Source organism: Ruditapes philippinarum, unplaced genomic scaffold (assembly GCF_026571515.1).
Source record: "Ruditapes philippinarum isolate M1 unplaced genomic scaffold, ASM2657151v2 ctg3843_1_1_1_1, whole genome shotgun sequence".
In the NCBI taxonomy this organism is placed as follows: domain Eukaryota; kingdom Metazoa; phylum Mollusca; class Bivalvia; order Venerida; family Veneridae; genus Ruditapes; species Ruditapes philippinarum.
The window spans coordinates 285,001-299,824 of record NW_026866699.1 but is presented as its reverse complement, the minus strand read 5'-3'; the positions used below and the strand labels follow the sequence as shown (position 1 = coordinate 299,824).

At 32.3% G+C, this 14,824-nt stretch overlaps 1 protein-coding gene across 1 annotated transcript in view; it reads left to right on the top strand.

Annotated features, from left to right (window-relative positions):
• Positions 1-14,824, top strand: part of LOC132733398 (uncharacterized) — a 42,824-nt gene that overhangs the window by 2,755 nt on the left and 25,245 nt on the right. The window contains exons 5-17 of the mRNA XM_060720051.1: positions 589-801; positions 2,666-2,741; positions 3,278-3,426; positions 3,817-4,020; positions 4,485-4,621; positions 5,210-5,321; positions 5,928-6,167; positions 6,956-7,111; positions 8,371-8,553; positions 12,102-12,215; positions 12,859-12,978; positions 13,654-13,842; positions 14,250-14,467. Coding sequence (XP_060576034.1) covers positions 589-801; positions 2,666-2,741; positions 3,278-3,426; positions 3,817-4,020; positions 4,485-4,621; positions 5,210-5,321; positions 5,928-6,167; positions 6,956-7,111; positions 8,371-8,553; positions 12,102-12,215; positions 12,859-12,978; positions 13,654-13,842; positions 14,250-14,467 — 2,111 coding nt within the window. The remainder of the gene's footprint in view (positions 1-588; positions 802-2,665; positions 2,742-3,277; positions 3,427-3,816; positions 4,021-4,484; positions 4,622-5,209; positions 5,322-5,927; positions 6,168-6,955; positions 7,112-8,370; positions 8,554-12,101; positions 12,216-12,858; positions 12,979-13,653; positions 13,843-14,249; positions 14,468-14,824) is intronic.

The window sequence follows — 14,824 nt, the reverse complement described above, 5'->3', positions numbered from 1 at the left end:
ATCAGCATTGATTTGAGTAGGCTCATTTTGAAAGCTAGACAACTTTGGACCGTTAAATATCTACTTTTCCATACAAACCATTTTGTATTATTTGTCATTTGATGTTCCTGAAAGACTATTTTTCTTCTTTTTGTATACTAATTAATTTATATGTTCGTAATATATAACAGCTATGGTAAGTAATTGCGACGAGAAAATTCTTATTATACATGCATACCTCTACAAATATAGCTAGAATACATAAATTTAAATAAATGTACACTGTTTAATATATATTCCATCGCCTTGACTTTTTTCTGAAATATACTTTTTCGCCACCTTAATTTTGGATAAAACTTTTCATCATTTGCAATGAAAATATGTAGTGATTGAATAGCGAAAAGTATATCTTGCTGAGCACCTGTGGCATGGGTAGATTAAACTGCCGCAAACAGACTATATATAAGGCTGAATAATTGGCAATTCTTAAGTGCTTACTCGAAATATAAATATCATTGAAAATATACATGTCGCTTTAAGATAAAATTAAAGTGATCAACATACAAGGTATCTGATTTTTCTTTCTACGCGTTCATATTCCCATTGTAGTGTGTTCAAAGAAGTTTCAAAAGTGCTACAGTGTGATATTAAAAGCAACCAACTGGAATCAGGCACGGCTAGAGTGTTGGACAAGAAACATGTCGCTAGTCACAATGCTGTCGCTGTCAGAAATGAGATTCATTAAATACTTGTTGCGTGAACGAAGACGCGTAGACGTTCCTCCGACAAAATATTTTGATGCTGAATATTATGTTCACATAGGTAAGTATGTTTTCAAGATGTATACATGTCCATTTTTTCAATGCTTGCCGATTTTAAATGTTTTCCATTTCATTTTTATTTGACGTAGTAGCATAGTTCTGTCATTTGCATATTGTGCAACAAATAATTATGAAAAACAAATTCAACAAGGAAAGGCGGCGTTCAATGTGCACAATCCCCACACGACCAAGCAACAAGAACCAGTGACAAGGAGTCTAGGAGGACCCCAAACAAAAACAGGACAGGGCACAAGGCAGAGCATAGACAGGCCAATCACTAAAATGATACATAAGAAGAAATAATTAAAAGATTGAATAATAGCCCACAAAAAAGGCAAAGGACACAGGGGAAGAGGGTAGGAGATTCGGGGAAGAGGGGAGGGTAAATTAAAGAAATAAAACTAGGGGCAAAGGTAAAAATACTTACCGTAGACGAGAAAACAACAAGGGACACAAACAAATGTGTCAAAAAACAGTATGAAACAACAAAGACATACATCTGAGGAAAACCAAGATTGGAACATGTTCGAACTCTTTATGATAAACCATATTACTAATTGTAGTTTAAGTATTGACATTATTCATTTAACTCGAATGATTGGAAATTTTGTAGTGGAATTAATACCCTTACAATAAGCAGAGGTTAACCATAAAACAAAAGAGAATTAAAATGACTTCATCAGTACATGTAATTTCATAAGCATTTCATAAGCACTTTACGTGCTGAAAATATTATAAAGAACAACAACACAATGTAGCTGCAAGTAAATAATTAAGTATTAGTATTGGGTCAGATCACTACCAGTATAAATGGATTTTGTTATAATTTCTGGAATGAAATAAGATCATGACATGTCAAATGGCTTATAGCATTTAGGGTTAAGTAGTTTAGTACTACTATATTACTAGTTATTTCATTTTTTTACTTCATCTGGTTGAATAAGTCTTAAGTTTGAGTAATAAAATAAGTAGCAAATACAAATATAGGTAACAGTTTCAATATCATCCCTCGAGAAGTAATAGAGAGAAATAAGAATCCCTAAAGAAAGCCCAACACGGCAAAATTGAAAAAAAAGTTGCAGACTCGGTTTAATTGAGCCTGTTCATGGACGGTACTGTCAAGTGCAAACTACTGTCCACGCCCAATGCAACCAGTGGCAAACGCATTGGTGAACAGTTTTTTCTTCGGGATGAAAGTTAAATGCCAAAAGTTTATGTGTTATTTATGTAATGTTGAATAATGTGTATAAAATATGAGCTTTAAAATGATTATGGTAAAATACAAAAGTATTTAATCGATAATTTAATTATGTAACATGATATTGGCTTGTAACACAGGTAAATATTCTATCAGTTAGTCAATAAATATCTTTGATGCATGAATATTTCACAGAATGTAACTCATAATATTTTGAATAAAGTATAAAAAAATAATTTGAATTTAACAATATAAATTCATGTTGTAGATATTTAAATATCCTATATGTTGTAACTGAGGTTGTATACCACACTTAATTTTATATATATGTATATGATTATGCTTATAAAACAAATTTCAAACATCGAAGAATATGTTAAATATGTAATGCAAATATTTGTACACATGGTATTTTATCATTGAAATATATGCATTCATTTCTTATTGAAAAATTTGACTTAGTCTTTATAGAAATTAATTTTTATTACTTCCCTTTATTTACATAAAATAATGAGTTCTGTAATGTCGAAATAATGATAAATGATGCTTTTTCGACCTTGAAAAATTGATAAAATTAATCTTTGAGCATCATATTTATTATATATAAAACCATAAAAATGTGTTACAGGATCTTTAAATTAACACAAAATGTTTTAATGTGTTTTAGGGCTGATCCCTGGCAATTCACAGAACGATAAAGCTATGTGGGGAAACGGAATATATGCAGCATACTTTACAGCATGGTTATATATTATGTTTTTTTAAAGATAATTTATAAAAAACAATTTTTCGTGAAACTAACTTAATTGTGTATATATTAAACATTTTGCTTAAACAGAAAAATAAAGTTGATTTTTTTATTGTTTAGACTGGTCGAGGCTGTAGAATACCTTTGGATTTTCTTCCGATGATATATCAAAGCAATGACATCTGTTCTATTGTTTTTGTTGTCTATAAGTTCTCTTTCCCTTATTGATTATTAAATAACCGTGAGTATATTGAGTATAAATATTTGGATTTCTGGAAATTTGCTCGAAAATGTTATGGAAATAGTTAACGTGCTAATAAGCGTGGACGTAAGTAGGCATTTACCGTTGCTAAACAGACTATTTTGAAAAACATTTTCATCATTTAATGATCGGTCATAATAGGCGACCATTATATTTTCTATTTCAAAATATTGCTGCTCTTTGTTGTTTTTGTCATTACGAAGAATTTCAAGTATATTTCGAAGATTTACATCCGAAAAATAATTTCATCATAATTATCTTTTTAACAGGAATTCAGAGAAATCTTCAACGACCGGAAGTTGTACTCGTATGAACTTTAAACTATTCAATGATGATAAAACGTGGGAGCGTGAGGATTGTGACTTGAAATTGGCGGAATACATTATGTGTGAAAAAAATCAGGACGGGCAAGACAGTGGTAACTATGACAAAGTGGAGCATAACGTAATAATTGTAGGGCGGCTTTATAACACCCTAAATTTTGATTGATATGTTTATTAAGAGTCCTTTTTATATATCATCGATTTAAAGATAATTTATACATTTATTCAGACAAATATTTGTTGTTATTCATACAATTTTTGAGGGATGTTTAAATTTAACGATGTTTTCTTCCACAATTTTTTAACCCTTGACAATTCGAAGAAATGATCATCCCAAAGATAAATATGGTAACGATGCTTACATTTTTACCGAAAATGATCAAAAATTCCACTTATGTATTTTCCTTGATTATTCTTATTTGCTTCATAATTTTGAAACGCAAATACAAACTTTCTAAAGTAAGTTATGAATCCATGTTTTACAGTTCCAGTCAAGTCGTTGACAACCTTTGTTGATACTGAGCTGGCTGATGTCCCCGAGCAGATATCATCCGCGGAATATGACGGCAATGTTAGTCTCACTATTGCTGGAAAAAGCTGCAACAATACATTTTGCCGCTATAATTATGCTAAGAAAGCAATTGATTGCGAACAGACCGACGGTTTTTGGATAGAATGTAATGTTAAACGTAAGACTTTTTCCTGTGTTTGTATTGACATGCTTTCATCAAATTTTAGTTAGTTTATAAACCTTCTTAAGAATATCAATTATTTATATTTTTCTCTTTTTTGACAGTCTTAAAACTGAAATTATATAGAACTCTAGATTTATTTCATCTGTTGACCCTTTCGCTGTTTGAGCTCCATTACAATGTACAAAATTAAATATCTCAGTGAATACCAAATTTATACCCGTCTTGTTGGCAAATACATGTTATTGATAGTTGAACGGATTTTCCAATTATTCACCGGAAATGTAATAAAAAATGAAAAATAAAATATGAGAATACAATAAGATAAACAAGACAAGGCGACGTTCATAGAACGCAACCAACGACTCCCAGCCAAAGATTTGACATTGGAACGACATACTTTGTTCCATTGAATCTGTTCATCGAGTATATCAACACTTTATTGAATATAATTATTGCAGTTCCTACAAAAGAGGATTCCAGTGTTGTCTACAAGAAGTATCTAGGCACTCTCAGCACAACATTTTCTGGTAAAATGTGCCAGCGATGGGACCTTTTATATCCACATAAGCATTCGCTGCATGGACCTGTGTTCAAGGTTGGTTCAGTTGCATATTCACGTTTAATTTTTATAACAACTGAGAAACGACATTAAGTTTCAGAGTTATTCTAAACACATCAATATCGACACAGGAACTACTCTCGGTATCATAGGCTTTTTGCTGGTATAATATATACGGAAATATGTTCCGTGGTTTCCGGCGATGGAATGACATATTCATACTCCTATTTTAAGACAAATGAAACAAGGCCTTATTCAACATAACATTCATCTTAACGTCTCATATCATATTTTTCAATATCATTCGCATTGTGTTACATGGCACGTTATCTTAACAACATTAATAATAGTGTTTTGAAGGAAAGAACTTTTGATAATGAGATGGGTCGCGAAAAGTTTCTTTTGTATTTCCTTAACATTTTTATAAATAAAATGACTGAGTTAAGACTTAACTTTGAATTTGCGCAAAATAATGACTTCAGTTGATAATGAGCATTGAATACCAACACTAAAGTTCCTTATTAGTTCTCTCTCCATTGCCAAATCAGATGTTGTTCTTATATTATCATCATATTGAGATAAAAATATAATAAAAATAATCATAACGAAATTTGTGTTATACAGGGAGAAGGTATTTCTGATGCAGCTAATTATTGTAGAGATCCGGGAGATATGGGTCATCTTTGGTGTTTTACAACAAATTCTGAGACACGATGGGAACCTTGTTTGTTAAATGGTACGTTGTTTGTATTTCGAATGCTACGTAAACGTACTTAACGAAATGCAATATTTGATTTTTGACATTTCTTACTTTTTATCTAAAATATTGTCAAGAATATTAACTCAACAACGTAGTGTGATATTAAGGCTAAACTTTATAATATGTCGGCATTTTACATTTTACACAAACTCATTTCTTCAGAATTTATCAGGTCATGTTTCTGTAAACATCACACAGATTAGTTCAAGGGTTACAGCTAAGGGTTAGGATAAGTGTTATGGGTTAAAGTAAGTGTTATTGGTTATAGTAGAGGGTTAGTTTAAGGATTATAACACATGCATTTTGCTGCGAACAGATTCTAAAAGTGCTTCGATTTTAATTTAAATGTTTTTTATTATCGCGAAAAGTATATTTTTGCGACTGGACTCATTTAGTCTATTTGAAAATATAACCATTATGGATTTTATTAGTTAAAAATTATGAATTTGGTATGCATTAACGAAAACGTCATTTTAAAATTGGTAGCATTTGTTTATCTTACGCCAAACCTAAAATAAACAGTTGTAAACATTTAGTTTAACCTGTTTAATGTTAAAGACTCATTTTGAATTTGTCTAACAGAAAATAAAGCAGAGCGTCATTGTATAAATAATGACAAGTATACAGGACAGAGAAATACAACAGTTACAGGAAAATCATGCCAAACTTGGGACCGAATAAAAAATAGTAACAAAGGCATTGCAGACAATGATATCGATACGTCTTCTAACCTCTGTCGAGATCCTTACAATTACGGCTTCAATTGGTGTTTTGTTGACGTTTCAACAGAGAGTGATAAATGGGAGCCTTGCGACACTGAAGGTTGGAAACATATTTTCTTACTCTTAACATCGCTCGTTTAACTAAATATGACTAAAATAAAAACAAACTTATATATTTTTACTTCAGATAGTGTCATTCAGTCATATTAAGCGTAGTGGTCTTATTTCTTTAGTTTCTTATCTATTTTGTTATATATCTCTGCACTAAATCTCATTTTCAAATTTTATATATTGCAAAACACAGATATTTACTTATAACATGAAGCATACCACTCATGCTCAAATGTGACAAAATGCAAGATGGTATATTTATGTAAATGTTGAACAATGACAATATGCACGAAGTTTAACAACACTATTATGTTTTCAGCTGTTAGGCATGATTTTATAAGCATGAAACATGTAGTGTAATGCACTTATGAAACAGTAAAACACATTTTGACTTTATTTCATGAATAATAGAATTTGAATAGCCGTTTTAGGGGGCGTACGTGTCCTAGTGGTTAAGGTCGTTGATTTCAAACCAATCGCCTCATCCCTCTGTAGGTGCAATCAAGGAAAGCGTCTTCAGATTCTTTCACTAGCGAAAGATATCAAGCTAGCTGACGTAACGTCGATGGTTCTACTCAGGTGTCTGAAATAACGTATAGAGGGATACCTGATGTTTTCATCCACCAATAAAGCTGAAAAGTCGCTATATAACCAATGCTGTGTTAGTGCGTTGTAAACCAATATACGAAAAAAGCGGCGTTAAAAGCTGACAGGCCATTTAAGTAAACAGTCATTTGCGATCAACAATTCATTTAAAGGTCAGTTTTATTTATCCAGAACTACAACAGCCAACGCAAATTGGGGAAACATTTTTTAAAACAACAGACAGTTACTTTCATTGTGACAATGGTAAAATGTTTCCAAAAACGTTCAGATGTGATGGAAAACTTGACTGCGAAGACATATCTGATGAAATTGATTGTTCGTATTCGGGTATGTTGTTGCATGTACTCGGGTTTGTCGTTAAATTTCGTTTATGTTGTTGCTGATACCAATATATGATATTGCTTCTATTAGGGTCGGTCGTTGAATCTTTTGTTGTTGTTGTTGTTGTTGTTGTTGTTTATACTCGGGTTTGACGAATTTTATTCTTGGATATGGTGTTGTTTATACTAAGGTATGATGTTTGCTATGCTTTGGGAATGTGTCACACAAGAGTGTTTGCTATATATTAATTGAAATTATAGATATATTCCTTATAATGTTTCTGGTAAAATTACGGTCTTTTTTAGTTTTATTCGTGTTTATATTTTAGTAGCGAGGCCGTTTAAACTTACTGAAAATAGCGGGAAAACCTCACGTACGAGTGTATTGATTTCATATTTTTACCAGGTGCAAAGCCTATCAAAAGAATTAAACTTTCGATATTTGTTTCACCCGTTTTACATCAGAAAAAATCATGATGACCCCGTTGCACACTCGATGAACTTGAGCAATACAAGCTATCCGTAAAACATTTTCAAACTCTGTCTGTGACATATTCGCAAAGAAGAACAACTTTTGTCTTAGCTGTAAACGTCATTGTAATTACGTTGAATATATATGGTTGATTATTATTATTTCAAAACGTTGCCTTATTTTCTGTGTGTGTAATGGATTTGTCCAACTGCGATTTGGAACAGTTTATGTCATTCGAAGATTTAGGGAATTCAATATGAAAATACTTACTGTGAACAGAAGAGGAGCCTGGTAAGACTGCATGCATGTTCAAGCTGACCTGAGTTTAAACTGGTGGAAAAGTTTTACTATTATCATCGTTATTTACGTCATTTGTAAAGCCGATCGTTTAAGTTAACTCTCATTTGATTTAAGGCATACTGTCATATGAACCCCCTTAGATTTGAAATGATTATTACTATTAATTGCAGCTTTTAGGAAAGAGTCGGCATCCTTGACTGAGCTACGTCATTGATTTAAAACGGAAAATCATTTAATCATCGCTGCGTATTACTTTCCGTCCTATTTCTTATGTTTATTAATGTCCGGAGTACACATGTTTATGACGTTAATATCACAATCGATCACATCCATATATAGTAGAAATCAAAGAGTAGCAGGTGTCTTTTTTGTTTTAATCTTTTGGGATATTGAATAATGATATGGGGCAAAGAAAACACCTATAAAAACACTGAACCATTTTACAATATAGTACAAAATTGTACATGATAATGTATGTTTTAACATGTTTGCAGTTCATCCTATGATGATTTTTGACAATGGAGAAAATGATGATAGAACGTTCGGTAATGCATCGTTTAAGGACGGGTCTTTCTTCAGATGCAAGTCCAATGATTTGATATCAGTCATTGCAAGATGTGATGAAGTGATTGACTGTTTTGATGCATCAGATGAATTAGATTGTAGAGATGAAAAGGGTAAGTGAGTTTTAATACAAACGTTTGACAGGTGTGACAGCTGCTTCTTGTCCTTCAAGATTATTGTAACTAATAATTTTAGTGTTGAAGAATGAATACTGTTTCAAACGGTACAAGTATGATTAGCTTAAGAAGTTGAGAGATATTGCACTTTCATTATTTCTCATGGATAGACTCGATGAAGTCTGTAATTTTTAAACATTTTCATTGACATTGAAATATCTCCTGTTTATGTACTGTTAAGTTGACAGAATTAGCTAAATAATTTATGTATATGAATGATTCTTCATTTAAAATTCACTTTCTATTTTAACAATGTTGATAAATTTGTATTATGTTTACAGTAATGTATAGCTCATGTTCTATGTATACTACTCAAAATTTGCTAAGGATCACCTTTTGGACATTGCATATTTCAGTCCTATTATCATCATATTAAAATCATATTTCCGCTAACGATACACCTATACGGGAACCTCATAATCGTTTACTTAACTTTTCGATTTGTCATGTACACCTTGCACGATAAAAACGTGGAAAAGCATACCCGTGGAAATTTGGTGTTTTATGGACATGTGCTTTCAATTAAAAGTGTACAAGCAGCAAGACTTCTCTTGTTTTTTTTGTAAAACTGTGTTCGAAATTAAAAAAAAACTACTGATTGGACGTCGTCTTAATGAAGATGAGATTATTAGGGGTATTGGGATGTTTGAGGCTGACCGTTTACAATGGCACGTTGCCCATGTCCGTGGGAGTTGTCTCCAGGATGTGGAACCGATTCCAAATGACTGGAAATGTATGACTGGAAATGTCTTGCAGGGCCACGCCGGATGTCGGGAACGTTCAACGACTCAAGCCCTGAACGGATTTGTTGTCCTTCAGGCCAGGCGCCAACTGTTCTCGAACGCTACGACGTTACGTACCGATTTCTAAAATGCAACTGGTGAACGTGTAAGCACACAAAATTTTAGAAACAGGTTGCATCATGTTTGGTTGTGGTCACGGTGGCCAGCAATTCGCATTACTTTGACACAGTGCCATATTCAAGAGCGTTTGCAATAGGCGCAGACTTATGTTACATTGACAGTAAATGATTGGACTCCAGTCCTCTTCACGAATGAGTCCTGCTTTTGTGAGGACTTCACGGACATACGGGCTAGGGCTTGGAGAAGTCCAAACGAACGCTTAGTTCCGGCATGCGTGCAGAACACAACCATTTTGGCGGGGGTTCAGTCATGGTGTAGGCGGGAAGCGATCAGGGGAAAAACGGACCTTCACATAATTGAAAACGGTACACTGACGGCAGTAAGGTACGTCAATGAAATTTTAGACGTCAATGTACGCACGTACGCTGGTGCAGTCGTCCCTGATTTCATTCTTATGGATGACAACGCCCGTGCACACAGATCCCACATCACAAACCGATGTCGTGAGGAGACAACTATAGTCCGCATGGATTGGCCAGCGAGATCCTCGGATTTAAATCTAATTGAGCATGCTTTGGATATGCTGCAGAAAGCCATTTCTTCACGCCACGTCCAAGCAACAACAGTTCATAGAGGAATGGGCCCAGATTCCTCATCACAAGGTCCGCAGGCTCATCAGCAGCGTGCGGCGGCAATGCTAGGACGTAGTTAATGCCAGCGGAAACCATACTCGATATTAAACACCCTACGTCAACCATTTCCTGGTATGCAAGATTTTTTTATTCCACTATGTGATCTCCAAAATGTTGATTTTCGTCGAGTACAATGTTTCGCAACAGGCACACGTCAAGGGAAACTTATATTGTCATTATTTTCATAAAATCAATTCCTAACTAATTATATTTAATGTCTTTAAATCAATTTTTACATTTATTACAAATACACTAAAGTAACCAACTGTAGAAATAGTGATCCTTAGCAAATTTTGAGTAGTAAATATATTAACGACTTCATAATTTTCACACCTGTTTATCACCACAAAGTACATGATATTGATAAGTTAATTAATTGTGTCATCCATTTTTTCCCAGTTATTTCCCTTTTGCCAATTTGACAATAGAACCCTGTTATCTTAAATGTCCTTTATATTTATTAGTTATTAAAAGAAGATTCTGTGACTGAAGGATTTTATGTTTAGCAATCGCTGTCTTATTTACTTGTATGACCTTAAATGTCTTGAGAATATTGTATGTTTTTTTAACCAATGCTGTACACAATTTTTAAGTGATAATGTATCTCCTTCTAAAGATGTATATAATGACAATTATGTCAAATAAATATCTTTTAAAATCACATGGAATTTTGAATAACAGGTCGAGCACATAAAACGCTATTTTTTACGATTCTACAAAGCGCTGTGACTATTAAATTAAAACTTTGAAATCATTATTTGTCTAATTGCCTACACAATTATGAATACATTTCTAATGAGTAAACAGAGACCCATAAATGTTGATTTGATTTGCAAGTAGCAGCAGTTGCATTGAATATATTCAGAGGTGTTGCTAACAGCTTGGAATGTTTTATTGCAACATCTGGAAAAAAACAACAACAACAAAAAAAAACAAAAAAAAGCACACAAAAGAAAAGAAAAATGTGCAAAAGAAGCAACAAATTCTGTGAAATGATATGCTGTGCTTTTGGTGGTTATAAATTGTACATTACCAAACATTTGTCAGTTTAACCAATAGCTTTCTTTTGTTAAACAAAATCTGTCTTGCTGAAGCGGGCGTAAACGGTAGTTAGCATGTGCACTACCATCCTTCAAACCGAGCCTGCAACATTTTAATTTCTTTCCGTTTTGGACGTTTCTTAAAGGCTAATAAATGCCTCAGAAACAAATAAATTTTTACTTCCTTAGAAAGGACATACATGAATTTTATGTTTAAGTTATGATTTAAGATGAATGTTTATGTTGTTATCTGAAGAAAGTAGCGATAGATGTTGAATAATTTATCTTTTAAGTAACAGAATGTAAACAAAGATCCACAGAAAATACAACTTTTACTGTATACTATATACTGTACTTACTGCAAAAAAGGAACAATTGAAAAAGGTGGTTTCGGTAATTGGCCAATAAGACACATTTGGATACTAGTACACCCAATTTTTTTTTTTTGAAATAAAGATAAAAGCATTAATGGTGAAATAATATACAGAACATTTGGTTTTTTCTTTTACAAAACTTTATTAAACTTTATTGATATCTAGAAAATGCTTACTGATCAAATATTATTTGAAAATAGAAATGTATAAACAATGATTTAAAGCTACATTCCTTATTACTGGTCAACTTAATTTAGGCTTTTCAAAAGAAAATCATGTCAGTTTTTTAAAATGAGGATATGTATTCAATTTGAGTTTGTAGTACGTAAATTCTTTTAACGTTAGCTTAAACATTATCTTGTCTATTTGTACTTAAAGAACTTATCTTTACATTGAAAAAAGTGGTTGTAAAGCAATTATTTAAATATCAAGTTTAAGCTAAATTTATATCTTTAAGTACTAGTAATCCATTTTGTGTATGCTAGACACGTTATATATATTTGGTGACATTTTTAGAAAGCAGAACTTGCTCTGACTACCAGTTTCAGTGTGACGATGGTGACTGTATACACATCAGTCAAGTTTGTAATTTTAAGGACGATTGTATCGACGGATCGGACGAATATTGTGGTTCGTCAGCTTTTGTTAATACTTATCATGTTTAGAAGCTGTAATTCAAACTTTACGTTTTATAAAACAAGATTTCAATTAGAAACATTTTATTTTAATATCGGGGACTTCCAAAAGATTTGCAGGACTGGACGTAAATAATCTTCCTACTGTTTCATTTCTTTAGGGTTTCAAAAATTTGTTCAGTCAGCGTCCTTCTGTGCGTTGTCGGGAATTTTTATGAATGGTGTGCAGTGTTATTGATGTTTGCTCGTAAATAAATCGAAACGGAACATCACGAAACACATTACATTTGAATAAATTGCCTTTCCGATGCCTAGTATTAAAAATATATCTACGTGTAGGCACTATTGGCAGACAATCTTGTATAATTTGATGAACATTATTATTCCCAATTTTATGGGTCTTGTTAAGAGATTCATTAAATCCAAATTAATGAAAAATGGATATGATTAGATTGTCAATCTTATTCTATTTTTTCACTGTATGTTTCATTGTAATCTCGCAGTTTCAGCACTAAAGTAAATTTTATTTCTTTCCCTTGAGGTATGTCATTAAGTACTTTGTTCGTTTACACATTTAACCTTCAATTGCTAAATTGTATCTTGATTTATATATTGATAAACATGTATATTTGATAAAGAATTTGAACAATGTTCGATATTGTCCGAATATCAATGTGACAATGGTCCATGTATTGCTTCGGAGCATCGTTGTGATGCCGTTCGACATTGTACAGATGGATCTGACGAGAAGGCTTGTGGTAAGTTGTTGTTTTGGGTTTTGTTTATATTAAGGTTTTGTTTATTCAATGTTTTCCTTTTATTAATTCTAATTCAAAGTGTTTTCAATGACTTGAAATGATGGTTAATATAACATATTGCAAATTGTGACTTTGCATGATAAGCATGCAAAACTTGAAGATGTAGTTAATTTAGTTAAGCGTAAGCTAAAACTTAGAACTTAAGGAGGCATCCAAAGAACGAAGTTTCAGGATATGTAAGCTACATAAGGCTTAAAACTTATGGGAAGAAGAAGAATATTGATTATATAAGACATGTAAGACATTAAGTATAAGCTAAGTCTAACCACCAGTGACAAATGAATGTTACGAAAACAAATGATTGTGTGAAAAGGTACAAGTATATTAAGACATCAAGTAATATTTAACATAAATATATCAAATTTGCTTAAAATAATTATATTTATCAAAACAATACATAATATTCTTAATTGACTTACATAGAAACATAAACATAAATTGCAGTTTACCTATGATAATGTTTATAGGGTTGTAGGAATAATTTCAAATTATCACCGTTTTTAAGTCAAACCAAAAAATAAATACATTGTAAATAAAAATAATTCATTAAACTTTTAAGACAGACCATTTCATTTCACACAAAATACATATATTAACCGCATCATATTTGCCTAGATGAATGCCAACCAGGAGTAGCTTTCCATTGTGATTTTGGAAAATGTTTACCGTTGAGGTTAACATGTGACGAGTATCAGCATTGTGAAGATGGAACAGACGAATTAAATTGTGACAACAAGGTGTTTGATTCGTGCCAAGATGTATGGGAAGCTGGGTATAGAAAATCTGGATATTATCATATATTAGGTCAGTAACATTTAAGCACTGCTTTTTTATGATTGACAAATTGTAATAATGTATGCGTTAATAACTACAAAAAGTCCTGTCATCGATATTTAAGTCATTATACGTGGACTAGAGTGCAATTTCGAGATAGAAACTCCTTTTATAAACCAATATTTCTGTTGCTTTTTAGAGTTTCCCTGTATATTTATTGGGTCAAAATGGTATACTGATGATGTTAGGTGGTTATAGCTAGACAGAGGTTTTCTCTGTAGATGTATTTTATTCTGTTTGTTCTAAAAGTAGATACTTGATCAGTCTATATCAATATTGTTATAAGATTGCATTTTATAATGATATTAATTTGTTTATTTAACATATTCTTATTTCACTTTGATGTACTTCATTCAATGATTTAACTTTTTTTGTAGATAATCAGCAACAGCTCGAGTGCTTGTTTGATCAGATAGAAACCGATATTATTAGAACTGTGTTCCATTTCGATTTAAAATTTGTGTCAGTAGACCTTGGTAGTTTCCTGTTAGTGGATTTTCAAATGTTACGTATCTATAATAACCCAGAAACTGAGGAAGAGAACGTGTTAAATTCTGTGATATATAATGGAGATAAAACGAGCTGTATTCAACAGGTATTTTGAAGTTTTGTATTTTATGTATAGTTTTACTTACATTGTGGAAATCTCAAAGGCCGCCAAACGCGAAAAAGCAACAATGGTACAGGTGTGCTTGATCTAGCCTCTTATAGAAAGACAATGCTATATGCAAGCTACCATCCAGTCCCATAGCACCAGTTTAATCAAACACTTAATGTTTATATTTAAATCGTAAATGGTGTTTTGTATACCATTTATAAACCAGATTACTTGATGAGGTCATCTACGGACCATGGACAATTTCTCTTTCAACAAAGTAACATAAACTATGGCTTGTGTTTTTTAAATATTTGATTAGACAAGGTTACTACAATAACTGTCACTGTGACCGTG